Here is a 27,498-nt window from a genome sequence, read left to right on the forward strand (position 1 = left end):
TGTTCCTTAAATGGCCAAAACAGCCCCCCTCTGCCCACAAAAGGGAAGGGGACGCCAAACTTGGGGGAACCCCTAAGTTCAATATACAGTCTACCCTTCTCTAAGCTTCCAAACCTCCCCTTCTGTCCAAAATCTGTAATATGTGGATAAAGGCCTACACTAGAGAGTTGTCCTAAGAGTTACCGGGACAATATACCAAGAGTGTTTGACCACTCTAAGGCTGAAATCCTTTACACTCACCTGGGAGTAAATCAATGACTTTTTAAACATATTTTTTATTAAAGACTTCTTATTGTACAAAAACATGTGTTGTCTCTTTTTTTCAAGTTGTGTTTTCTACAATTCAGTTTCATTTGTTGTGAGACATTAGTGTTACATACAATGTTAAGTTATGAGGAAAAGAGGGAGAGAGGGGGGAAAGGTGAGTGGGGTGGTTATGTTAATAAGACTTACTTCTAAGTAAATATGTAAAGGATGATGCTATAAAATACCACACTATTTTTTTAAGCTTTCCTTTTTTTGGAAACTTTTTTTTAAATAGCTCTAAACGGTTTTTATGAGGTTTGGGGGTTTTTTTGCAAGATGCTCCCCTGTTAATTTGTCTTTTAAAACTGCTTTCATCTGGGTATGATCCCAAACCTAGCAAATGTTCTATTTTTACAAATTCCGCCTCTGTGCCCCCACAAGCCAACTGAAGCAAGAAATCTTATCTGGAGCTTTACCACAAGAACGAAACATATAGGAAATGAGATGCTAAGTACCTAACACCCACCCACTCGAAAATCTGGCAAAATCCTTGCAAGCTCACATCCCCAACTTTTTCTAAAAACATGCAGTAAATGGAGATGTACACATCTATTATTTTCCTGCTCCTTGCGGTAAGAAGAATAGCTCATCAGGGTCAAGGGTAGATGAAACATTTTCTTCCAAACATTGAGCTTTCAATTCATGCATAGATACACATACACACACATATATATTTAAAGTTATTCAGGATCATTCAAATGTGGCAACTTGAAACTGTTCAGCTCAGGCTGAGCTTTCCCACTGAATTTACCTGCATTTATTTTATTTTTAAAGCATTTCCCCACACAAGGCACACAAAATGGTGCACTAAAAAAAGAAGGCTATGTGCACACCATACACTGCAAGCGTGTGGTTCCTCCATCTCCCATCATCCCTGACCATTGGCTATTTTGGATGAGAACATAGTCCTGGAGTAGGTTGGCCCTGGCCTTGATCCAGCAGCTAGGCTCTTCTGACAATCTTATGGTGGATGAAACTCCTCCTGGTCTGGCCTTTTTTCTGCATTGTGAACTGTAAGCTCTTGGGAGGCAGAGACCCTGCCCTCTTGTATTCTGGAAAGTGCCATGCGTTCTGAGAGCACTACATCACTAAATCAAGCAAAACAAACAAGCCACAATGGAGGGAACTTCTCTTGGCTTCCCTGCACCCGGTCACCATTGCATGGACCACTTTCTGGAAAACAGGAGGCGTGATGCGTAGCGCACAGCACCGCAGACAGATCACCTGAGTGCCGGCAGCAGAGCCAGGGCAGATAAGGAGGGAGCGCCTCACCCCTGCGCATGCTGCACACCAGACTCCCAAAGTGCCTAGGCAGAGCCTGGGAATGTCCTGGTCTCAGTAAGGGCTGTTTTGCACGCATGGGAGAATCCATCCTGCCTGGAGAAGGTCACGGCTGGGGCACTTTGGGGAAGCCCAGACAGGCTGTGTTTATGGCGAAGAATGACCTTGGCCTGTCCTGAACGGGGAGGCCGCAATTCCCAAGGTAGGGAGGAATCCAGGCACGTGACAACAACGAGAAAGCAGTGTGTGTTGTGTGTCAGAGAGAGAGAAAGTGTGTGTGTGCTGGAAGCTGTGTACACAGCATACATTTAAAGCACATTTTCCCCCTACCCAGAGGAAACCTGAAGGGAAGTGCAGTTGGTTAAGGATGCTGGGAACTGTAGTTCTGGGAGCGGTGAACTATAGCTTCCAGGACTCTTTTTTTTGGGGGGGGGGGATAATGTGCTTTAAATGCAATGTATGTACACAGTCAGAAAGATGCAGAATCAGAGTGGTAGATTTTGAGGCAGGGGTGGTGCTGCTTTTTTTTCAGCCTGAGGGCCGCGTTCACCTCTGGGGAACCTTTCAAGGGCCACATAGCAATTCTGGAAAGGGGAAAAGGGAAAAAAAACTGCAGAAGCTGGCTGGGTTCTGCACACACAATCCTCTCTACCCTCCATTAAGGGAAGCAAGGGGCACGATTGCGGCTCAAGGACACATTTCAGCCAATTTCAGGGTACAAAGAAGGGCCTATGAGAGGCGTGTGGCTTGGGAGATATCTGGGGGCCAGAGTGAAAGGCCCAGGGGGTAGTATTTGGCCCATCACTCTTGCTCCCCCCCATCCCACAAACCGGCCACCACACTGTAGTCACAAGGCTAAGGAGGCAACATAATGCATGAAATGTTGCTGCCATCCTTAGGAGCACCGGATGAGAATGTAGTTGGGATGCTGGAAGGAGCATGGGAAGCTGGGAACTGAGTCAGACGCTTGGTCAAGATAGTCCAGTACTATCTACACTGACTGGCAGCAGCTCTCCAGGATTTCAGACAGCGTTCTCTCCTGGCCTTGCCTGGAGGTGTCAGGGATGGAACCAGGGATCTTCTGCATGCAAAGCAGATGTCCTATCACTGAGCAGCAGCCTTTCCCTGCAATGTCTCCACCAGCTTGGGCTGGTTAATGGCTCTCTCCAACCTATTTAGACTGGGGCTGCATCTCTCCACTGGTCCTATGCACATGGAACAGCAGCACCTGGAGTCACGGATTCCTGGTTTTGACCTGACTCAGCCTTCTGGGCTCTGGGCTTCCGTTTGACGGCTGCTTACGGCTCGGCTCCAATAATTGCACAAACCACAGCTATTCCTTTGGGGGGTGCAGCACATTCAGTTCTTGTGGCGTCCTGGAAAACGGAAAAGTCATCCAACCACAGCGGCTTGATATTTGCATGTGTGGGCCTGGGTAACTATGGAAAAAACTCACCCGTCAAATTCAGCTCTCCAAGGGATCGGCTCAACCTGAAGCTCCCCAGGCTAATATTCTCTCGTCTTGTTCCTCTCCGAGAGCGACTCCCCTCTTATGCAGCCTCCCGTTAAAAAGATAAGCTTTTAAAGTAGCCGATGTGTTGTTTCCTTATGGCTTTCCATGGTGTGATTGGCTTATTTAAAAGAGATGGTTTCTAAAGCAAGGCTGGGGAGGGTGTCTGGCCTGGAGAGAGTCCCGAGGGCCAAGCAGAGAGGAATGGAGGGCCAGATTTATTTCCCCCTCTGTAGCCTGCGAGGGATTTTCACTCAGTTGTACAGCATGTCCTTTGCATGCAGTTGGTTCCAGGTTCAATCTGTCGCATCTCCAGGTAGGGCTGTAAGAGAGCCTCTTGTCCTGAGACCCTGGAGAGCTGCTGCCAGTCAGTGTAGACAATACTGAGCTAGACAGATCCGTATAAGGCAGCTTCTTGTGATTCCTAGGTTCCCCATCCCTATCATACAGAGGTGTTTGCGGTCCACTAACTAAATACAAGAATTTTTCTGCAGACATGGAAAAAGCAAAGTAGAGGCTGGTTTATTGACTGCCAGAAAACACTTACAGGAGGGGGATTGTTTCTGCAAGGTAAACACTGATGCCAGGGAAGCGATCAGGTTCCAGCAAATTCTGAATATGCTAGCTGGGGCTGTTTGCTCAGCCCCGACAAAAAAAAGAGAGTGGCAGCTGTGTTGAAATGAGCTACTTTTAGCCTGCCATACGGATGAGAAAGGGGGAGCTGAATCACAAAACGTGCTGTGCGGATTTCAAAGCCCATGTGAGGCCTCAGCCGTCGGGGGAGCCTTGTCCAAGCTGCCTCAGCCCTCAAAAGATGTAAATGGAAAGGCCTCTCCAAGTATGAACAAAGTGCCACCCTCTCCCCAAACTTCCAAAATCAGAAGGATTTTCAGAGCAGAAGGAGGTGCAATATCCTGGCAGCTTCCAGGTCCAGCTCTGCACATTTGAGAAACGAACTTTGCTGGTGAAGGTCCTAGGGCTGCAACCAGGAGCCGCAGGAAAGATAACAGGGACTAGCACCATACAAAGTACTGCAAATTATTAGGGCAAGTATTATGTATCTGCTCAGACATAACACCAGTGTTCCCCAACAATCTTCCCCCTGCTCCCAGTTCTGTCCAAACTCAATTACTGATTCGCATAAAGTATGTCTGTGGAGGAAATGTATGCAAAAATATGGTATATTTTATTACATTTATACCCTTTGCAGCAGCCCCAACACCCTTTCAAGGAGCTAAAGGCAGCAAATTGGAGTCTTCCCCTGAATTTTATCTCCACAGCAACCCTATGATGTAGGGTTCAGCTGATTACTGGGTCACATACACCCCATATGATTAACATTTAGGATTCATATAGTGCTTTCAAAGATCAAAAATACTTCACGTTGCGGGTACTATTAGTGTAATCTTTACAATGGCCCTTTAAGATAGACCATTATCATTACCCCCATACTGGAGGCTGAGATGGAGAGAGTAGACCACCTACAGCCACCTAGTGAATTAATGGCAGCCCATCTTCTCTCTCTGGTTAGGTAAATGTCTGTGGAGGCAATTTACCCAGGGAAGCTCTTTCACACAAACACTTCCCCCCACGTGAAATGGTCCCGTGCCAGGACTGTGGAGCCTCCATGAGGCACAGGACCCCCCAAAGTGAATTAAAGTGAGATAGCTATGGAAATATTGACTCTTCTTCCACCTTAAACACAACCAGAATTCTCTTGTTTCTGAGAGTCAACTTGCACATTGCCTTTGCCTTGGTTTTGTAGATATGTAAGTACAGCTAGAGGAAAACAAACAGAGCAGAAAGTAGCAACACAGAGATCTTACCCCGAGGCTGTATAAACACGGAAGTTTATTTCATTTCATGACATTTCCCTTACTATTAATTTCCACATTATATCTGAGCTTTCACACAATGTAAAAGCCACTTCTAGAAGTAAAGTGGAATACACTTCAAGTTCAGCACTCTTTTCCACATTGTTTGCAAAAAAAACCAAAACTTTTTCTGGAAGCAGTTAACATGGAAATGAGCTCTAAACTTGCATGATATTCCACTATAGTTCCAGAAGTGGCTTTTACATTGTGTGAAAGCTCAGATATAATGCTGAACGTAACAGAAATGGGCAAGTTGGGAAAATGGAATAAACTACTATGTGAATGCAACCTGGAACAAACCAATATGCTAAAATGAATCCTGCATAGGGCTGATGTACAACTACTCCATTTTTCACACTGCCAAACAACACAATTCACTCAAAAATCATCTGTGGGTTCTCCTTGAGTAGATACACGCCTACTCATCCATACCACCCATCTACTCCCTCTCCATTGACACCAATTTTCCTCCATGGCATCCATCACATAGCCAAACCTGATCAACTTTGAAGTGTGCTGATTGGCTAGGAAGCATTCTGCTCACATGATCCCTGACTGGCTAGGACAGCCCTGCAGCTGACTTGGACTGAAGCTGCCATCATCCCTGACCATTGGGGCTGGTGACAGTTGTACCCTAAAACATTTGGAGGGCACCAGGCTGTGGAACTTTGAGTTTAGGATCATACATCTGACAAATCTTTTATTTAGCACCCAGGAAAAACAAGGGCACTCAAGAGGATAGGGTTGCGGGTTGTTTGTGTGAGACGAATATTCAAAAAAGCAAGTACTTGGGAGATAAAATCTTTATATGTCCACTACATGGCTAAATCTGGAGGATATTCATCATAAGTCTGAATTTTGTGTTAGCTGGAACATATCCAGGGCATGCACACCACCACCTTGCACACTGCAGGACAAGGATCTGGGAGACCAGGGTTCAAATCTCTCCTCTGCCATGAAGCTCACTGGGTGGCGTTGGGCCAGTCACTGCCTCTCAGCCTAACCTGCCTCACAGGGTTGTTGAGGGGGTTCAATGAGGAGGGTGGGAAAAGCATGTACTCCACCTTGAGCTCCTTGGAGAAAAAGGTGGGATGTAAATGTCAATCAACCAATCAATAACAGAGGCTGGATGTAGAAGTTATGACCTGTGGAAGAGCTGGAACATACATCAGTCCCAAGTCCTCCATAGAAAAATAGGAATTCTCCTATTGCACCCCTCCCTCGCTTGCTAGAAACTTAAATGTGACTACTACTTTTCTTGCTCGACAAATAATGTGGGAGGGGGGAGAGGTTCACTTGACAATGTCTTTGCATACTCATTATTTTATTGTTCTGCTGAAGCTTCTTGTCATCACTCTAACTGCTGGAGAGCTATTATCTGTACTCCATCAAATTGTCAGTGTTATCCACATGTTAACCTGAAATCACCACTCGCGCAGCGCATTACTAATCACACACTTTCCCAGAGCAGGGCAGAACTGCAGGGAACCCTTGGACCAATGCAGTGCCTGCCGTCAACATTTATTTTATTTTATATTTATGAGATTTATATACCACCCTTCAACACAAGTTCTCAGGGCGCTTCACAATATAAACATTGCTGCGTCCACAGCAGCAGATGCTTCCAAGAACTCTGCTCCCCATAGAAAACCGAAGCATGAAAAAAGTGGGGTCGCAGCTCAGTGGTAGAGTATCTGCTTTGCATACACAAGGCCCCAGCTTCAATCCCTGGCATCTCCAGGCCAACATGAGCAGTGGTTTCTCGGGGAACCGATGTAGACACTGAACACGGACCAAGCAAGCCACTGGTGCAATAGAAATAGCCTATCACGTAACGATCCAATGATGTTTGTGTCCATCCTTTGGAGGGAACCAGGCTTAGGAAAAGCCAGTCACCTATGGTGGGTCAAAATTGTCTACGGTAGACCATGGGGAGAAGCTATAAGAAAGCTAGGGATGAAGCAACTTTCTAGTCCTCAGGCCGTATGCATTCAGTTGGACTAGTAAAATCTTCTTGTGCATTAGTAACTTTGGTCAGTGACCACATTTCACCCAACCTACAGCATTGGAAACTGCCTTATACCCAAGTCAGAATATTTGTCCACAGCACAGAATTTTCTAGTTTCCAGCAGCAGATCAGGGTCTGAAGCAGGGAGAGATCTTCCCCACAGATGGCTGCCTGGCCCCGCTTATTTGGAGATGCTGGGGACTGAACTGGGGACCTTCTGGATGCGAAGCATGTGCTCTGGTACTGAGTCACGATTTCTGCCTGGGGGGGTGGGTTGCAATGTTTTCCCTTCCCCAGTATCCCTGAGCCCAGAAGGTCATGCTGCCCTAAGCAAGCAGGATGGCCACGTGAGCGACGAGGTCTGCCACATCTATGCAAATGGTATGAAAACACTGTTAATTATATAAATGCAAAATGTGCAAATGAACTCTTTCCAAAGAGACAATCAGCCCAGAACAAACTGTCCGCCTCTTCTGCAGGGGATTCATCTTTCTTGGATGGCATCGCTACAGCAGCATTGCACCTTTGTTAGGACCCTTTTCCTAATGGGCCAATTTGGCCACTTGCCATTTGCATCTGCTTTGGTGCCAAGGCCATCTTCCTTCTCCTCTGGAATAACACTGAACATGCTTTTGCTGTTCAAAAAGATCAAGTCGATCTGAGCCATTTATCAAACAGCTTCTCCTGAGCAGAGGCTCCAACCAGCGTAAGCTGGTCCACTTGGGCAAATGGGGCACTGCTCCACCAACCTCAGTCTGCCCTCAGCCAACCCATACCTGCTCTGCCTTCGTAACTTACAACAGGGCCAGCGGGTGGCACTGGCTGTCAGCTTTCCCCTCTGTCCTTATCCTTCATGCTGCCTTCATTGGAGGAGGAGAATGGGGACAAACGCAGAATAGTTGGCTCTCTCTGCCATTGCCTCTGGCGCCACCTACTGGTGGTCTTCCTGCCTTCTGCCCTACCGGTCCCAACGTGTACCAGCCAACACTAACTCCAAACTTTCAGCAGCTTGGGGAACGTCATGTTGAAGCAATGCAGAAGAGAGAGAAATAAGGGGAGGTGGATGCTTGTAACTGCAGCCACTGCTGACCAAGAGGGAAGTCTTAGATCTAACACCAACTAAACTTGCTAAAATGTATAGGACAAGAAATAAGGAGTGTTGGAAATGTAAAGAAAAGGAAGGGAACTTATATGTGGCAGACTTGTAACAAGGTAAAAGCATACTGGGAAATGATATATAATGAGTTAAAGAAAATGTATTAAGTCAGGCTTCCTCAACCTCGGCCCTCCAGATATTTTGAGACTACAATTCCCATCATCCCTGACCACTGGTCCTGCTAGCTAGTGATCATGCGAGTTGTAGGCCAAAAATATCTGGAGGGCTGAGGTTGAGGAAGCCTTGTATAAGTACTTTGTTAAAAAGCCAGAAGCATTTTTATTGGTTATAGTGGGTGAAGAGATACCAAAGGGCGATCAAAAACTGTTTACGTATGCAACAACTGCAGCAAGAATCCTTTTAGTCCCAAAATGGAAACAACAAGAAATACCAACAAAAGAAGAGTGGCAGATGAAGATGGTGGACTTTGCGGAATTGGCAAAGCTGACAGGAAAAATCCGAAACCAACGTGATCAAGCTTTCCAAAAAGACTGGAGTAAATTTATACAATTCTTGAAGGACCATTGTAAGCAACTAACACTAGCAGGGTTATAAGAAGACTTGTAATGATAATTGTTACTACCCTTTTATATTTATTTAAAAATTGTGATATTCTGAATGAGTGAAACATAAAATGGAAAATGTATAAATGCTATGATATACAAATGAATTTTGAAAACCATGAGGTGGGAGGGAGGGAAGTTGAAAGGCTCATATGAGCAAAAGAAGTGGATAACGAAGATGTGTTTCAATATTATAAAATAGAAAAATAATAAAAAATATTATACAAAAGGAAAGTCTTAGACACTTTTCTAGTGGTCTTCAGTACCAGGCACAGAATTCTTCCACCCATCACAGAATCATAGTAAGCTGCATTACACTAAGCCAGAACACTGGTCCATTTAACTCAGTATTGCCTACACTGACTCGCAGCAGCTCTCCAGGATTTCAGACTGGAGTATGTTCCAGTCCTTCATGGAGGTGCTGAGGACTGAACCTGGGACCTTCTGCATGAAAAGCAGATGCTCTCCCACTGAGCCACTGTCCTTTCCCAAGTACCCTAGGAAGCTGCTCTATTCCAAGTGAGATCATTACTACTGAGCTGTGGCCTTTCCCATGACTACTTCTGCCATGTACTCCGGGATGGCACACATTGGGTAAAACCCTCTCCACAACTTTGGAAGGAAACTGCATTCCTTGTCTGGAATATAATGAATCCTTATGAGTGAGTCAAACAAATCCACAACTTGTGAATATATAGATATTAAGATGAAATTTTCAGAAGGCAGAAATGCTTTGCTTTAATCCTGCCTTCCCAATGGCTAACAAGAGCTGAATAAAGGAAGTTCTATGAAAACATAAAAACATAAGAGCAGCCCTGTCGGATCAGGCCAATGGCCCGTCTAATCCAGCATCCTGTTCTCATAGTGGCCAAGCAGATGTCTGTAAGAGGACCTGAGAGCAACCATATCTTCTCCACTTGCAATTCATAGCAACTGGTAGTCAAGAGGCATAATGGCTCTGAAGGTGGAGCTAGATAGTCTTATCCACCCTGAATGTGTCTGAACCCCTTTTAAATACATCCAGGTTGATGGCTATCACCGCTTCGTGTGGGAGCAAACTCCATAGATTAACTATGCACTACTATGCGAATAAGTTATTTTCTCTGCCTTGAAAATCTTCCAACGATCAGCTTCACTGGTTGGCCCCAAGTTCCAGCATTGTGAGAGCATCCTTGATTTGCAAAATATATTCCTGCTGCAAAGCTCTTTTATTTTTTGCAAGGATGTTAGGGTTTGTTAAGCACTAAACTTGCACGGCTCTGCCTTCTTGAGTCCTTTGCATTTTGCAGCTGCTAGGAAAGGCACTGGCGTCTGTGTAATGATCTACGTACGCAGTTACCAAGGCCTCGTCCCTCCAGGGCAGCCGGGATACATGCATACTAGCCCTCTTTAATATGCCTGGCCGGGATGCAAATTGACAGGGGTGAAGAAGATGTCTGCTGTGCTTTCTCCTTTTTTGGATAAAGACAGACCACAGATCTTTCGGTTGTATCCAAATAAATCCTACTCAAAGTAAACCTGTTGCAATTAATAGTCCTAAATTATCAACAGCATATTAGTATCATGGCTTCCCTCAAAGAATCCTGGGAGATGTTGTTTGTTAAAGGTATTGAGAGCTGTTAGGAGACTCCTGTTCCTCTCATAAAGCTACAACTTCCCGAAGAGTTTAACAGTCAATCAGTCTTCAAAGGGAGCTCTGATTTTTGTAGCTCTGTATTTTTGGTTGAAGCATAATAGAGGAGGGGAGGGGTGAAAGCAGGTTTGCAGAGTTACTGGATATTTTTACTTGACCTGTTGGTGAGCTTTATGCTCACTCAAATTTTGGTGTGTGTTAAATAGTTGACTTTTTCTTTTTTTTAGTGCTCTGTTGTAGAGATATTATACTGTTTATTATGCACTGCTGTTTTATGGCTGCACTTAAGCTGTTTTTATTTGAACAGCACAGATCATTGAACAATAGAACTGGAGAGTTGGAAGAGATCCCTCTTTACCAGGCTAAACATACCCAACTCCCTTCTCTCTGGACACATTGCAGCTTGCCAATATCCTTCTTAAACTGTGGTGCCCAGAACTGGACACAGGACTGCAGGTGGCATCTGACAAAGGCAGAATAGAGCGGTACTATTACTTCCCTTGATCTGGACACTGTTGATGCAGCCTAGAATTGCATTAGCATTTTTTGCTGCTGCATCACACAGCTGACTCATGTTAAATTTGTGGTCTACTGGGACGCCTAGATCCTTTTTACATGTCAAGCCAGATGTTCCTCATCCTACATTTGTGCTCCAGGAAAGACTAGAACCGTACATTTGTCCCTACTGCTATTCATTTTGTTAGCTGTGGCCCAGTTGTCCAATTTATTAAGGTCACTTTGAACCCATGAACCCTGATACCTCTCCCAGTTTGGTGTCATCTTGATTTTGATGCACATCCCTTCTATTCCTTCACCCAAGTCATTTTTAAAGACAACCCCAGACCCAGGACAGAATCCTGCAACACCACATTTGCCGCTTTTTCCTGGGATAACAAGGAACCATTGATGTATCTGAGCACAGATGTAAAATGTGGTATATAAACAAAGCAACTGGGACCACACACCTCCCATCTGAATAAAAGGGTCTTTACCACAAGTGCCCACTTGTTAGGGTTTGCTTTTAATTTGTTTTTTGTCTTTTTAATGGTTTTTAATTTATACTGTTGTTTTGTCATTGTTTTATTAACTGTAATAATAATAATAATAATGCAGATTATGTTTGTTATGTGTTTGTGCAAGTGTATACACATACACACACAAAAAATATTTTATAAATACACAAAATACTTTATAAATACACACACTATGCACAAATGCACACACAAACTCACTCACTCACTCTCTCTCTCTCTCTCTCTGTGTGTGTGTGTGTTCTACATACACACACATACAGAGATATTGCAAATGTTAATTATCCAGCCAAAGCAAAGTGGGTGGCGGGCCCCCAAACCCACCATGTGGGGCAGGGGTGGAAAGCCTTCTGTCTCTCCACAAGATCTGCAGCATACCTTTAGTTTCCGCTCCTCCACAGACCTGTGCATGAGGAAGTTTCCATGACGCACGCTACCACGGCAACTAAGGCCTTTCACGTGAGGAGGCAGGAAGCCGCATGATTGACACTCCTCGTGCTGAGCAGGGGAGGCCTCTGTGAAGCGGGCAGCCTGCGCTCCCAGGCCACAGGAAGGGTGTCGTGGGATGCTGCACACACTGAGCCTGTGGCCTCCTCAAAGGCCCATCTATTCAAACTCCGGGCCACAAAATACACAGCCTGGTGTTTCCCAAAAGATTTCCCCTCCTTAAAACTGCATGGGCTTTGGCATTTCCCTTCCCCCAGAAGTTTCACTCTTCCCACAACAAACTGGTTAGGGATGGCAAGAAGAAAGGCTGGCCTAAGGCTGCCCAGAAAGTCAGTGGTTGGGGAACCTGTGGCCCTCTCAGACTCCAGCTCCCATCAGCCCCAGGCAGCAAGGCCAACAGTCAGGGATGATGGGAGTTGTGGTCCAACCATGTCCAGAGAGCCAGCCTGCAGTAAGTTGCGTGACCAAGTGAGGATCTAAACACAGGCCTCTCTGGTTTGAAGCCAAAACATTGGCTTTTAGCTTTCATTAAGGGACGCGGGTGGCGCTGTGGTCTAAGCCACAGAGCCTAGGGCTTGCCAATCAGAAGGTCGGCGGTTCGAATCCCCGCGACGGGGTGAGCTCCCCTTGCTTGGTCCCTGCTCCTGCCAACCTAGCAGTTCGAAAGCACACCAGTGCAAGTAGATAAATAGGTACCGCTCCGGTAGGAAGGTAAACGGTGTTTCTGTGCGCTGCTCTGGTTCGTCAGAAGCGGCTTAGTCATGCTGGCCACATGACCCGGAAGCTGTCTGCAGACAAACACTGGCTCCCTCAGCCAATAAAGCGAGATGAGCGCCACAACCCCAGAGTCGGCCACGACTGGACCTAACCGTCAGGGGTCCCTTTAACTTTACCTTAGCTTTCATTAGGCATCTAACAGGCCAGCTTGGGCTGCTATTGCAGGTGTTGGGAACCTTTGGCCCTACAGATGTTGCTGAGGTAAAACTCCTACCACATTGGCCATGCTTGCTAAGCCTGATGGGAGTTGTAGTTCAGCTACATCTGGAGGACCGAAGGTTTCCTGGCCATGACAATTAGATCATTTACTAGTGAACTGCCCATCACCAAGGGCCATTACCCAAGCCTCTGCTATTACCTCAGTGAAGAGTCACATGCGAGAAAGCACGTGCTTTGCCTGCAAAAGAACTCCAACTCCCATGAGCCTCAGATACATTTAAGGGGTACCATGTTGGCTACTTTGATGTAGACAGTATTGAGCTAGAAGGATTCTTTGATCTGCCTTTGTTTGAGGCAGCTGCCTTTGTTTCCCCCTGGGACCAGGCTGTGATCATGCATTCATTATCTTCCCTTGTCCCTTGGTAGCGCTTGAGCATGACAAAGAGACAAATCTGAAACTGCCTTTTATTATATTATACCTCTTCTAAGTTTTACGAGCCTTATTGCCTTTCCCCTCACTTCAACCCAGTGAGGTAGGCCGCTTGTTGTTTTTACAGACAGCAATTTGACATTTTAAGAGTTTTGCCCAAGGTGGAACAAGGAGTCCAGGATAAATACGGGACATGAACCAGATTCTCTGAAATCCTGTGCAAGCCAGTGTGGTGTTGCTGTAGTTAGAATATTTCAGATTGCAGCAGGAGAACCAGGTTCAAATCCCCACCAGGAGCCACTTGCCAAATCTCAGCCTAAGTCTACCTCACACAGGGATGTTAGGAGGATAAAATGGGAAAGTGTGAGAAAACCATGCATACTGTCCCAAGGTCTTTAGAAGAAGGGTGGGGGTGATAAGTAAAGAAATATATTGCTATTCCCTGGATTCCCCACTACAGTCTCCTGAGAGCAGGCACTGCTGGGATGTCCCCAAGCAGCTCCCTCTTTCCATCACAACAACATTCAGTTCTGTTTTGGAGACATCATAGCAGTTCCAGTTGCTAAGCTCACAGGAGCTGCTTTATATCAAGTTATTTATTCCTAGGCATTAATAGACCACCATTTGTCATGTAGTCCCAAGGCAGATTACACACAGTGCAACACAATTAAACCATCTTAATGTCTTCCATCCACAAAGGCCTGTGCCAAAAGGTGTGCCCTGAGCCGACGTCAAAATGTTGACTACAGCAGCAGGGCCCCTGTGGTCCTTCAGATGTTGTTAAACTCCAGCTCCCATCAACTCCAGACAGCATAGTCAATGGCAAGGATGCTGGGAGTTGTAGTCCAATGACATCAAGAAGGCCACAGCTTCCTCACCCCTGATTTACAGTGACAAGGCCAGAAGCACCTTGGGAGAGCATTCCACAATTTGGAGGCCACCACAGAAAAGGCCCTGCCATGCACTGCTACCCCACAAATTTCACAGGGCCTCCCCTGCAGATCTCTCTTTTTTTAGTTTTTTTTATTCAAAGTTATAACAAGACATATTATCCAAAAACATATCCTTATTTTTCCCCCCCCAGAACCCCCCCACCTCTCGACTTCCCTCAGTTCCAGTCTTTGGTTTCTCTAATATTGCTATTTTCTGCATGTTACAAAGTTGTATAGATCCTCAAACTGTTTAGCTGATTATTATCAGGAGGAAAAAAAATGTGGATGTTTATTCAAAACCTGCCAAAGAGTCCAATTCGCTTTGTTGCATCTTCAGATACTTTGTGAAAGGTGCAGATCTCCTCAAGTCCTGGGCTGGTCCATATGGGAGATGGCACTCTTTCAGATATCTGGGGCCTAAGGCATAGGTCTTTGTCTGTCAAGGAAGGCACCTTGAATCGGGCTTGGAGGCGCACTGGGAGTAGTCTATCCAATTCAGGGACAAGGAACCTGTGGTCCTCCAGATTAACTCTCTTCAGCCCCAGTCAGCACAGTAAACGAATAATGAAGGTTGAGGGGTTCAGAAACATTTGAATTTACCCATCCCTATCTAAGCCTGGTTTATCAGTACTAACAACTTAGGATTTTCACAGGTCAAGATCCAAGGAATTGCATGCCTAGTTCTGTATGCCAGAAGAGGGTTCTGATTTGTGATTCTCAAAAACCAGTCACAGAGACCAAACCTGCCCTCTCTCTTGGAAAGTGACTGGTTTATAACCAAAGCTGTGTACATTTATGTGGACACAGAGTTCAGTTTCATGAGTTTTCTTGTTTTTTGGAAAAAGGAAAAGAAAAAGGCTGCGAAAGACCCTTGCCTGAAGCCCTTGAGAGTGGCTGCCAGTCAGTGCTGGCAATACTATGCTAGATGGTCTGACTCAGTACAAGGCAGTTTCTTTGTTCCTCGGAGCTGCTTGAAAGTTGTGTCAGAAGTGCCCACGGAGTGACTGAAGAAGATTGCTTATTTAAGCTGCATCTGTCAAAGGGAGCGAATGTGTCACTCCGCATTGACCAAATCGGCTTCTCCAAGAAGCTCATCCAGATTGAGATCCGACCCCTCCACCTCCTCAGAGCGGCAACTTAAATCTAGTTAGCGCAAAAAGATTGTCAGCGTAACCATGGTGCTGGGGCCTTCACCACCACACAGCCCCTGGCCATCTTGAGAAGGAGCAAGTTCTCCTCCTGACTCATCCTGAATGGAAGGCCCGTTTTTAGAGAGTTAAAACATTGTAGAAATAAAACCTGTCACATGAAACTGTGCTCTGAAATTAAATAATCCAGTATACTGTGCTGGGTGTGTGTGTGTGTGATGACAGCCTTCCCCAACCTGGCGCTCTCCAGATGTTTTGGACTACAACTCCCATCAGACCCAACCAGCAGGAGATGATGGGATTTGTAGTCCAAAAACATCTGGAGATGTTTACCAATCTGGTAAAAGCAGAGTCAAGAGTGCCAGGCTGGCGTGCTAAACTAGAACTGGGGAGACGCTGGTTCAAATTAATAATGGTAGTGGTGGTAGCAGCAGCAGCACATCATTAAATTATAGAATTTGCTCTAAAAAGAGGCAGTGATGGCCACCAGTTTAGATGGCCTTAAAAGACGTTTAGACAAATTCATGGAGGAGGGTGAGGCTAAACTCCTACTAACCACAATGGCTATGTTCTACCTCCACTCTGGAAAGCAGTAATGCTTCAGACTATCAATTGCTGGAAACGGAAGGAGGGGAGAGCAGATGTTGTGTTCAGGTCCTGCGTGTGGGTTCCCCATTGGGGCATCAGGCTGGTGACTGTAAGACTAGGATGCTGAACTAGACCACTGGCTTGATCCAGTTCTTATGTTCGCATAGTAGTATTTGTAAGACATAAAATGAATTCTCTGAATGTCTTGCAAAAATAAAACATAACGACGACACAGTATAAAATTCCCACTCGGCCATGAAACTCAGGAGGCCAGCCATTTCCAGTTTCGCCTACCTCTGAGGGTTGTTGTGAGGAAGAAAAGGTGGGGAGTACTTTGTGCACTGCCTTGAGCTTACTGAAGGAAGGGTGTACTATATAAATGGAATGAATAAATGAACTTGGCATGCACAAGCCATCCTTTGCTCTTGCAGCCCTCAAGCAGTGAATCTGCATGCCTGTGCTAGTCCACCTCAGGAGGAAAGCCTGAGGTTATAAGGAGCTGCTGGGAATTGTAGTCCAAAACAGCTGGAGGGTCCCAGTTTGGGGGAAGGCTGTTACCCCTTCAAGCCTGCAGGCTGTGCGATTCTGGGCATGCCAGATCTGCTTGAGGTGAGAGCAGCCAGTGAACAGTGGGAGTTCTCAGCAGCAGGAAGACCTCTGAAGGCAGCAGGTCCAGCATCCCCAGAACAGGACAATTAACGCCACCCCAGGGAATTTCTCACACCTTCCCCAGAGTGTCAGCATCACACCCATATGACTTCTTCCCCTGTTTACACAGAAAGCTGAGAACTGGTAGTACAAAGAGCTTGTATTGTCCAGGAAAGGCGGTGGGGACTGAGGTGCTCCTTCCAAGTCTAGCTGGGTCCAAGAGCCAATTCAAAAACTCAGGCAGCTGTTTCCCCTCCAATAAAAAGGGTGCTGCGCGCAGAAAGTCCAAGCTAGGCTGGGATGTGGAAACACTCTCACACAACCATTTTGCTTTTTACAAGCAAGGGGACACTGGCGTGGGGACACTTTGGAACAAATAGCCGCCTACATGGGGCTAGTGCAAAAGGTGGCTGCTAGATCAGTAAGGAGGGCAACCCAATGGGATTGCAGGCCACCTGTCCTGAAATTGCTGCACTGGCTGCCAAGCTAAATTCAAGGCGTTAGTACCAGCGTAGGAAGTCCTAAATCGCTTCGGACCCTTGTCCCAAAAAGTGTGCCTTCTTTGATACCAACCCTCTCAGACTCTGCGATTGACAGGTGAGGCCTTGGTGGTGGTGGTGCAGTCACTGGGGGGAGGGGCGGTGGCTGCCCAGTTGGCGCTGACCCATGACAGGGCCTTTTCGGTGGTGGTTCCCCACATGCCCGTGCTCTGATGGTGTTTCCTGCTTGGCAGGGGGTTGGACTCGATGGCCCTTGTGGTCTCTTCCAACTCTATGATTCTATGATTCTATGATTCTATGCCGAATGCCCTCCCTGGTGCAGTGCACTTGTCTCCATCGCCATCGGCTTCCAGGAGGAAGTTAAAAGCACCCCTGTTTCTGCAAGCATTTGACAGCTGAAGGATGGTGTTTTCATTATGTTTAGAATGTTTTAAACTGCTTTTCGAATGCTCTTTCAAAACAACCACATTATTATTGATATGTTTGCTGCTCTGGCTCCCTAGGGAGGAAAGGTGGGATATAAACAGGAAAAGGATTAAATGATATGGTACATCTGGAAGACCACAGGTTCCCCCACCCTGTAAGGTGCAGCGGTTAGAGAATTGGGCTTGAAACTGGGAAACCAGGCCTCAAATCCCCACTCTGCCATGAAGCTCACTGGGCTAGTCACCACCTCTCAGCCTAACCTACCTCACAGGGTCGTTGTAAGGCTAGGACTGGGGAGTGTGTGCCGCCTCGAGCTTTTTAGAGGAAAGATGGAATATAAACGTAATAACAGCAAGATGCATGGTGATTTGCTATGGCTCAGTTGGTTAGATCGTAGTGCTGATAACGCCAAGGTTGCAGGTTTGATTCTGGAAGTACATAGATACTACGATTCTATGTACAGTGGTACCTCGGGTTACATACGCTTCAGCTTACACACTCCGCTAACCCAGAAATAGTGCTTCAGGTTAAGAACTTTGCTTCAGGATGAGAACAGAAATCGTGCTCCGGCGGCGCTGCGGCAGCAAGAGGCCCCATTAGCTAAAGTGGTGCTTCAAGTTAAGAACAGTTTCAGGTTAAGAACGGACCTCCGGAACGAATTAAGTACTTAACCCGAGGTACCACTGTACTTCCAGGATGTCCAGCTCCTCACCCAGAGAGTGTATTGACCAGAGACAGGGCACCTGTGGCCCTCCAGATGTTGTTCAACTCCAGTCCTCCCTGACTACCGGCTGGCGTTTAAGGGAGCTGAAGTCCGAGAACAAATGGAAGGCCACAGGTTCCCCATCCCTGGTTCTCCACTTTTAAATGCTCTGAGGCACCCCTCACTGCAAGGAGATCTTGCCCCTCATCTGTGGATGGAGCTCCTAAGCAGGGAAATGTCCTGTGCTCTCCAGCTTGCCCTGCTCCCTGCAGACCCTGTGTCAGGAGCAGGGTGGTAGGAGCAGCTTCACGCACACGCATCAACACACGCGCAAATGAATCTGAACTGGCCTCATGGGAAACAACAAAGAGTTCTGAACTCCAGCCATTTCAAAGCAAGTAGATATTCAACAGGCTGGTCCCAGGGCTTAGTTTCAAACCACCTGAGGATACGTATGGGATATGCATAGAAGCTCCACGGCTGTCAACACAGAGCCAGTGGGTGCACGTGTGCCCACAGAGGCCTTTCTGGTGCCCATAGGGTACATCTCATTCTACAAGCCTAAGTGTGTGTGTGTGTGATACGAGAGAGAGAGTGTGGAATATTAACTCTTGCCTCTTCAGCTACGCTCTTCAGAAAGACCACCCCACTCCTCCAATGATGCTTAGGGGGAGGAGAAGCTGAAGAAATTGTTAAAAAGAGAGAGCGAGTACATACAATTCTGGCGAGAGTGTGTGGTTGTGGTGTGTGAGTGTGTATTGCCCGCACCCAATGTGTCTGTTTCTGCAAATGTGCCCCGGGGTCCCGACCCCCCTGCCCAAAGTCAAACCTCTGCTCCAGCCCCTGCCTTGTTCTCTGCTATAATATATTTCTACTGGGGAGTGTGGTTAAGAAGAGATCTCTCCAGCCTTTTTCTTCTCCAATTATATTGTTGCCTGTCCACACACAAACACTCTGCTCATCTCTGATCTTTCCTCAGTAAAAAGCATCCTCTCTCCACCACTCTACCAGGAGCTCTCTGGAAGTAAAAGGGAAATGGTCTGCATCTGAGCCTGCTCTACACAGCAGGGGGTGAGTACCCCATTCTCCCCCCTCCCAAAAAAAGAGGGGTCCCTGGCTCCGGACAAGGCTCAAAGGCCACTTTGCTAATTGGCTGCAAACACCCAACTGCAACCAGCCTGTCCTTCCCTGTGCTATTGCAGGCTGATCACTGCATCTGATGCTTACCTCTTCGGTGGTGAGGGGCATGCAGATCCGATACTCTTTCACCAGCATGCTGCCTGCCGTCTCTCTGGGCGGACCCTCGTGGCACGGCACACTGGAGTGGAAACGGGGGCTCTTCACCAGCCAAGTGGCCCCTGAGGATCCCTGGGGGAAGGATGCATCCTGCAGCCGAGAAGAGACGTGTTAGAGTGGAGCAAAGCACCGACTCTGGGAATTTGCTTGGCTGGGCAGTCTTGAGAAGCAATCGGCTCCCTCCTTCACTCAGATCCAAAGCTCTACTTCTTTATATCTCTCCCCCCCCCCCGCCCTTTGCTACAGGCACAGCTCTGCCTGTGACTTCATAATCGGTTGTCATGGTAGCTGTTGTGAGGTCACCAGTCTCTTCAGCCAAAAGAGTTGTAGAAGCCAGACCATGGGAGGTAAGGAGGAGGCAGGAGGTGGAGGGGTTAGGTCACATCAGTGCTCCTTCGCAGCTGGAACCATCCCACTACCCAACCACCCCAAATCTTCTCACGTTATTTTAGGATTTGTAGTGTTTAAAAACCTCATTCAGTCAGCAAGCTAACTCAAAAGGTCAGGCGTTAACGGGTATGTAGGGGAGAAAAATAGCAAGTCTCCAATGTATACTGGTACTAGCCGTAACTGTGGCCCATTCTGCCATGTCCAGGGTTATAATTCATGCCCCACATTCTCTTTTTAATGCCAGGGTTCAGGCTGCTCCTGTGAGGCGGGAAGTAAGAAGGATAGCCCTCTGATCATGTGCAGAGTGCCTTTATCCCTTCAAAAAGTTATTACAATGCAGATCTTGCAGCTTCCAAGCAGCACACAAGTCTTGGCCACCTGTTTAGACAACAAATTAGCCACCTCTTTGGGGAAGAAGTCTCCTCATGGGGGGCAAAGCTGGCTGCCATCTGGCACCATAGCCCCAGCCACTTTTCACCGCGAGCTCTGCCCCAATGCAAGGTGCTAGAGTCCCTGACTAGTATTATTCCAAAGATGCTCAGTGGGGCACCTGGCTGGCCAGTGATAAGAGGATGCTGGACTTTCAAAAGCCTCCACCCCCACATAAGTACCACAATATATGTGACACGGGTGATCCACCATAGGATTTCCAAGGATTTTAATTTTCCCTTTAGAAATCCAAGCATGTTGCAGGTGCCTACATTCTTCCCTCTGCAAGCCAGTTGAGGCTATCTGCCATGTCCCATGCCTTGGGGTTCCAATGTGGGCCTGAGGAGCTTTGATTCAGATGATACACTCAAGGAGGCGTCCTCGTAAACTCCTCTATGCTGCCCCGGCCTGAGGAGCTGGCTCTTCCATCGTCCTCTGAAAGTGATTCCTCTGCAGGCCCATGTGCCCCACAACCGCACAGAAGCCACGTGACGACAGAAAAGGCTACTGGCCCCTTTACATATTACAGAGCAGCCCTTGCAGAGGAAGGAGTTGCTAGGAGATCAAGTCCTGTCAGCCTTTCCAAGGCTTCAAAGTGACTCTCAAGTCATTGCTGAGACAACATCTTCTCAAGCTCAGCTAGCAGGGCCCACTGGGAACTATCCAGGGTCCTGATATCTCCTTGCCACACCACCAAAAGAAGTTCTAGTGTTCAATGGTTTTTCCCAAACAGGGCACTAACAGCACCTGGGGCAGCCAGAAGAGGCATGGAAAGAGATGATGATGATTAGGCAAAAATTGCTGCTCTGATCAAGTTTAAAGCATATAGAATCATAGAATTGTAGAGTTGGGAGATTCCCCAAGGATCATCTAGTCCAACCCCCTGCAATTCAGAAATATGCAGTTCTCCCATAGGGGGATCGAACCTGCAACCTTGGCATTATCAGCACCATGCTCTGACCAACTGAACTACCCTGACTGATCATGAACACAAGTTGCTTAAGAGCAGGGATGGGGGCAACCCTTGGATCTCCAGATGTTGCTGGACTACAGCTCCCATCCTTGCTGACTGTTGGTCATGATGCCTGATGGGAGATGGAGGCATCTCCACAGGCTTTCCATCCCTGATTCAAAATAAAACTACATGGGGATCTGATTCTGGGTCTGAAGAAGTCGTCGGCACCACCTACCCCCCTGAGCCACCTCCAGGCTGGGAAAATTTGAACCATGGTCCTGCCAGGTCTCATCCGGCACTCTCCCAGCCTTCAGGAACCTGGTGCTCTTCAGATGTTTTGGATAATTCTCATCAGCTGCTGCTGAGCTGGGGATAACAGGAGCTCTAGTTCAAAACAGCTGGAAGGCCCCCGATTGACAAGGCCTGTGCTAACCTATACTGTCCTTCAGCCACATGGACGACTACAAATACAATACTCTCATCCTATCACATTTCAGGTGCCAGCCATCAAGCAATCTACTATAGAAAAAGCTTTCTGACAGAGTTGTTTGACAGTGGAAAGGTCGACTCTCCTTCCTTGGGGGTTTTTAGGCAGAGGTTGGATGGCCATCTGTCGGGGTGTTTTAGCTGAGATTCCTGCATTGCAGGGGGTTGAACTAGATGACCTCCCTTCCGACTCTACAATTCTGTGCTTCTAGGTGCCAGCATGTCAAACCAGCCCTGTTAGGTAGGATTCCTTCTTCAGGAAGTCAACATAGGATATCCATAAAATTTGCAAGCAAATCACAAGGGCGGGGAAAAGGAAGGGCTTCTTCAGACAGCGGAGTTAAGCTGTCAAATTCACTCCCACATGAGGCAGTGATGGTCGCCAACTTGGAAGACTTTAAAAGAGACCTAGACCAATTTGTGGAGGAAGCTATCAATGGCTAGTAACACTGACGGCTGAATGCTCTCCTTCCACTGTAGGGGGCAGCATGCCTCTGAATATCACTTGCTGGAAATGCTGGGTGTGTGCTGTTGCCCTTTGGTCTGTTTGCAGACTTCCCATAGGGGCATCTGGTTGGTGCTTGTGAGAACTGGACTAGATGGGCCTTTGGCTTGACCCAGCAGGTCTTCCCTTGTGCTTGGCTTACATTTGTCACAGATCCTGGCTGCGAGCCTTCCAAGCACAGCATGGCGCTTCGCGTTAAGGGCGTGCAAAGTGCTTGGGATTATTTCAGAAACCAGCTTCTCCAGCTGTCCTCTCAAATCCCTCTCACAACAGCCCTGAAAGGTAGCAAGAGTCGTGGAAGCAAGGACTTGCCCAAGGCTATGCGTCACAGCTCAATCCTGAATGCTTCTGAAATGCTAATGCTCTGCTGGGTGCACTGCACTTCTGCCGAACAACGCATGCCCTGAATAGAAAGGCTCCCTTGAGCAAGCCTACCTACAATGGGTCTATTTCCCAGTGGGAAGATGTGGCTGTTTTTGAGATCCTTGCACCCTTCTGTTATTCAGCAGCATCCCTCGCAGATGGGATGTGCTGCAAGCTTGTTGCATTGCTGACTATGGGGCCTCATTTGAGAGCCACTGTGTGTATTTGCCTAGTATGCAAATAATAAAAAGCTCGTGGAGATGTCTCTCTCTCTCCCCCGCCTCTTCAGAGAATCCAAGCGCTAATGAACAGACACCACACTTGGTCTTCGCCCAAAGGGCAACTTATTTATAACGTGGCTGCTAATCCGCTGTCAATATGCTTCTGATGATAATACATCTATTCTTAATGGTTAACAACCAGCTGCCCAAGTTAAGACGAAGACAAACAGGAATTCTGCTTAGTGGCGGAGGCAAAGAGGAGCTCAGCCAGTTCTGGAATACATCACCTAATTTTTATGGTGGGTGGAGGTTTGAACATATGGAGCATGGATATGCAATTCATCATCATCATCATCATCATCATCACCACTTTTTCCCCTCCCATCTGATGGGGTTGCCCCAACCACTATCTATAGTTAGTCTGGAAAGGATTAAAAAAATTCTCAGAGGATGGATCTATTAACTCAGAGGTGGGAAAACTCAGGCCTGGAGGGGGGGATGTGGCCCTCTGGGCCTCTTCACTTGGCCCCCAGAACCATCCCCAAGCCACACCCCTCACTGGCTCTGCTTTGCACCCATCTTGAGTGTTTTTGCCTGGCTAGAATTTGTCCTCACACAAATTATGCTTCTTCCCTGCCTGGATGGACAGAGTGTCCATGTTCAGAAGCTGTGAATGCTGATATGTATGTGGGGCAGACAGCAAGAGAGGGCTGTTGGTCTGCTTCTCGGTTTCCTCCGTGTTATCTGGAGGACCGCTCCAGGGAATATGATGCTGGATTAGAAGGCTAGGCATAGGATACCAAGCGCTGCTTTTGTGCAACATAGTTTGCACTTGAGAAAATCAGTCCCCAGGTATAAAACGCATTCAAATAATGGACCGGGTTCTAAAATGTGATGGTGTGTATAAATCAGATCTCTTGTTCATTGGCTGAGAGACTGCCCAATGAAAACCCTCCAGTCTGAATCTCATATTGAGGCAATCCTGACTTTCTCAGCCTCAGCTTTTCCATCTGCAGTGTGGACATAACAACACCGACCTACTCTATGGTGCTGTTGTAGGAGGTTACACAGCAAGTAAGCATGGAAGCACTTTGAAAGCAACATGTTGTGAGCATGTGTGGGTGGGGGCTCCGATCCTTTTTTTGGCCCTTTGTAGAGTATCTTGTGGTTGGCAGGGGAAGAGGGAGAGTAAGCTGTAGCCAAGAGAAAGAAAATGCACCATGGCCCAGCTGATGTCAGACTGGGACAGATTCACTCATGCTAGGAGTTGCTCTCTAGTCCAGCATCCTGCCTCGTAGTCATAGACCTGGAGCCGCCTCCTCCTCCATTAATAATGCCTAACTTTGAAAGCCATCTCAGCTGCCAGCCATCACTGCATCTTGTGGCAGTGAGTTCCATGTCTGAACATACAAATAGCAGAGAGCCCCGGTTCAGGGTTGGGCTCAATGCCAGCCTGAATATCTGTCTAAACTAGCATCCTGCTTCCCACAGGCAGAGGGTCTTCTCGGGGGTGGCGCCTGCCCTGTGGAACACCCTCCCACCAGATGTCAAGGAAATAAACAACTATCTGACTTCTAGAAGACATCTGAAGGCAGCCCTGTCTAGGGAAGTTTTTAATGTTTGATCTTTTGTTGTGTTTTTAATATCCTGTTAGAAGCCGCCCAGAGTGGCTGGGGAGGCCCGACCAGATGGGCAGGGTATAAGTAATAAATTATTATTATTATTACTACTGCTACTTTTTAATTTTTATTATTACAATATGTCCCCAGGGAGCCTCCAAAGAGATTCTGATAGCTAAGCCTAAGAGCACAGGAGCCAACTTCTATTTGAGGGAGCTGCCCCCCAACTTGATGGGCATTGCTATTCAAATGGTGCGCATGCACTGTCTCATGTGATAGATTACCTGCTTACCTGCTCCTCTCCACAATATTTTATTCAAATTGGCACACCTGCCTAAGAGCCTTGGGGGTCAAACTATGTATTACATGAATTGTGTGACTAGCAGCAACATCAGCATTTTTTAAAAAAATTAAAAGAATCCTAGGCAGGGCAGTGGTGGTTTTCCAGGATCACAGCAAAAATCATCCCACTGCAGTGAACCTTTGAATGAAGCCTCCCAGAAGTCCCAAATTCAAACACAGAGTGGAGGAATCTGCAAATTCTGAGCCGTTCCCTTAAGTAGCCAGATGGCTCTCTTTATACTGCTCTTGTTTTTAATAAAAGAACGGTCCCTTACAACACACACACACACACACACACACACACACACACGAGGATAATCTCATTTCTAGTTCTTGAATTTCTAAAACAGGAGTTGCCAAGCTACAAATCTGTGACCTCAAAAATCCTCATCCCCGAATTCCAGATCTGATTGGACTGTTTATGTTTACTGTGGGGCTGTAGCTACAAGTTGCAGGCAAATATAGCAGGAGCAGAGAGAGAAACATTGTGCAGTGATTTTTTTGTTTTTTTAAACAAGAAAAGCTCTTCAAGAGGGAGGAGAGAAGAGGGGCAGTTAACCCTTTCCCTGCTGCCCATTTTTGCAATCCAAATGCACAACGACTTCCCCTCTGCTGAGGCTCAAAATTAAGCACTTGATTTGGAAGGGGACGCTAGAGGAGATGGAGAGAGGGGTATAGGATGGAGAGATCACAAAGGGAGAGACAGTGAAGCCTCCTATCACCACCAGGAACAACTTTTCTTAACCACACACACACCCCACTGCAGAAATGGTCTGGCTAGGTCCTTAGTTGGAATGCTGTACATGCTCAAAGGCACTAGGGCTTCATATGCCCCACAGCAAAATCTGACCATGCAACAGGTTGTCAAGTGAAGCCGGATGGCAAATGAACCCTTTTCAAACCTTAAAACTCTCCCAATTGCACACACAAGAGTCTCATTCTGTAGGGAAAGGGCGTCAACAACTGAGAAGCGGGGCGAGTCACCCAAGTAAAACGTGCTCAGTTGCAGGCTCAGCCCTTAACATGTTAGCAGCCACTGATCCTATGCATCTTCACTCGACATTTGAGCCCCGTGGAGTTCAAAGTAGGGTTGTAACGATGCTGCCGCAACCTTAAAGCAAATACAAGTTGTGGGGCGGAGGTGCCTTGGTGCATGCGCAAAGAGCGTTTCGTACCCCGAGCCCAGCAGCTGGCCCCTTCAAATAGAGGGAGATTGGGGGTGGTCGTGGGAACCTTCCAGATTGCAGCCCATCTCCTTTCAGCCTCGTTGCTGCTGCTTCTCCCCGCCTTCCCTCCCTCCCTCCCTGCTCCGGACCAGTTCTCACCTGCCCGACGGCTGCCAGCAAACAATGGCTAACTGGGGCGTGGAAGGCAGGAAAGAGAGAGGGAGAGGGAGCCGGAGGTGGCGCCGCCGCCGCCACGCCCGGCTCGCCTCGGTGTTTCCACGGGCCCCGCAGGCAGGCAGCCTGGGCGCGCCTCGCCTCTCGCAGGGGGTCGGTTGACCACGCGGGGAGCACCCGGAGCATGCAAAGACTCTCCCCGAAAGGCGGCGGAGGGGCGCCCGGCAAAGACCCCGCGCGGCCACGTGCTTCGCCACCTACCCCGGGGTTGCCCAGACGGGGAGGAGTTTGATGGGGAAGGGCCGGGCAGCCCTCCTCGTTTCTCCTCCGCAGGCGATTTTCCTCCTCGGCCCGGATCCTGGCCGATCTCCCCCCACCGCAGCCCCTCCTCGCTTTCCTCCCGCGCTCGCCTCGCCGGTGCGCGCCCTCTAGGCTTCCTCCCAAGAGCGCTTCTGGGAAGGCAGCCTTTCCAGGAATCGCTCTTCCTCGTCTCGCCCTCCCGTCCCCTCGGCAATCCCGGCTCTTTTTCTTGGTTGCTCATCGCGCTTTTTCACCAGCCCGGGATTCCCCAGCCCCACATCCAGCCAACCTTTCCCCACCTTCCTCCAGGTCTCCCCCCACCCCACCCCGTGCGCACCCGTGCCCTCTCCAAATTCTCGCCTCTTCGCTTGCGCAATCCGTCCCCGCTCCGTCTAGGGGACCCGCTTTGCGTTGCCTCCCTGGACCGCAGCCCCGCCACCACCTATGAAAAGGAACCATGTCCCGGGCGGGAGCAAATCCCTTCCTCGGGTTTCCTGAATCGTTCCAGTGCCCAATCTTCCACACCCACCCTTTCCCCGCTCACCCGGACGCGGGTCGCCCAGCTGAGCCGGCTTCTTCACTTCCAAGCAGTTTCCCTTCCTCCCGGCGATCCTCCCTCGCAGCCGCCGCACGTGCCTGTGGCTGCGGGCCCAGTGAACTGCCCGCTGCCGTAGGAGGAACAGGGAGAGGGGAGAGCGATGCGCTCCTGTAGCTTCGAGAGCGCCGCTTTTGCACAGCCCTTTTCCGAAGCCGGCCGCCGTCCAGCCCAGTCCTCCTGGGTAGCCGCCGCCGCCTCCTCCGACGACCCCTAGGGGAGAGAATCCGGCGTCGCACCTCGGTCTCCTGAGCCGCCCCCTTCCTGGAGCGGGTGGGCGGCTGGGAAGAGCCTGGAGCGTCGGAGGAGGAGGAGGAAATACTTCGGCTTTGTGGCCGAGGGTGAGGAAAAAAGTAAAGCGAGGGGGGGTCTCACGGCAGCCAGGAGGGACTCACTGACTTTCCACTTCCTCCTGGGATGGGGTTTGCCAGCCTCGCGGTCACGATAGTTGCATCGCAGGAAGAAATCCAACCGGTGGCGTTTTGGTGCTCCGTCGGTGCAACTTAGCGCAATACCACCTTGGGAAGGGAAGCTGCG

At 48.1% G+C, this 27,498-nt stretch overlaps 1 protein-coding gene across 1 annotated transcript in view; it reads right to left on the reverse strand.

Moving 5' to 3' along the window:
• Nucleotides 1-27,212, reverse strand: part of LOC310692719 (cytoplasmic phosphatidylinositol transfer protein 1-like) — a 47,653-nt gene extending 20,441 nt beyond the window's left edge. Inside the window, exons 1-2 of the mRNA XM_083473909.1 lie at nucleotides 26,911-27,212; nucleotides 19,348-19,506 (exon numbers count right to left, since the gene is read on the reverse strand). Of these exons, the coding sequence (XP_083330035.1) occupies nucleotides 19,348-19,395 (48 nt within the window). The 5' untranslated portion in view covers nucleotides 19,396-19,506; nucleotides 26,911-27,212. The remainder of the gene's footprint in view (nucleotides 1-19,347; nucleotides 19,507-26,910) is intronic.
• Nucleotides 27,213-27,498: the final 286 nt, after the last annotated feature.

This window comes from Podarcis liolepis (assembly GCF_965112155.1).
Source record: "Podarcis liolepis genome assembly, chromosome: 14".
Classification (NCBI taxonomy): Eukaryota; Metazoa; Chordata; class Lepidosauria; order Squamata; family Lacertidae; genus Podarcis; species Podarcis liolepis.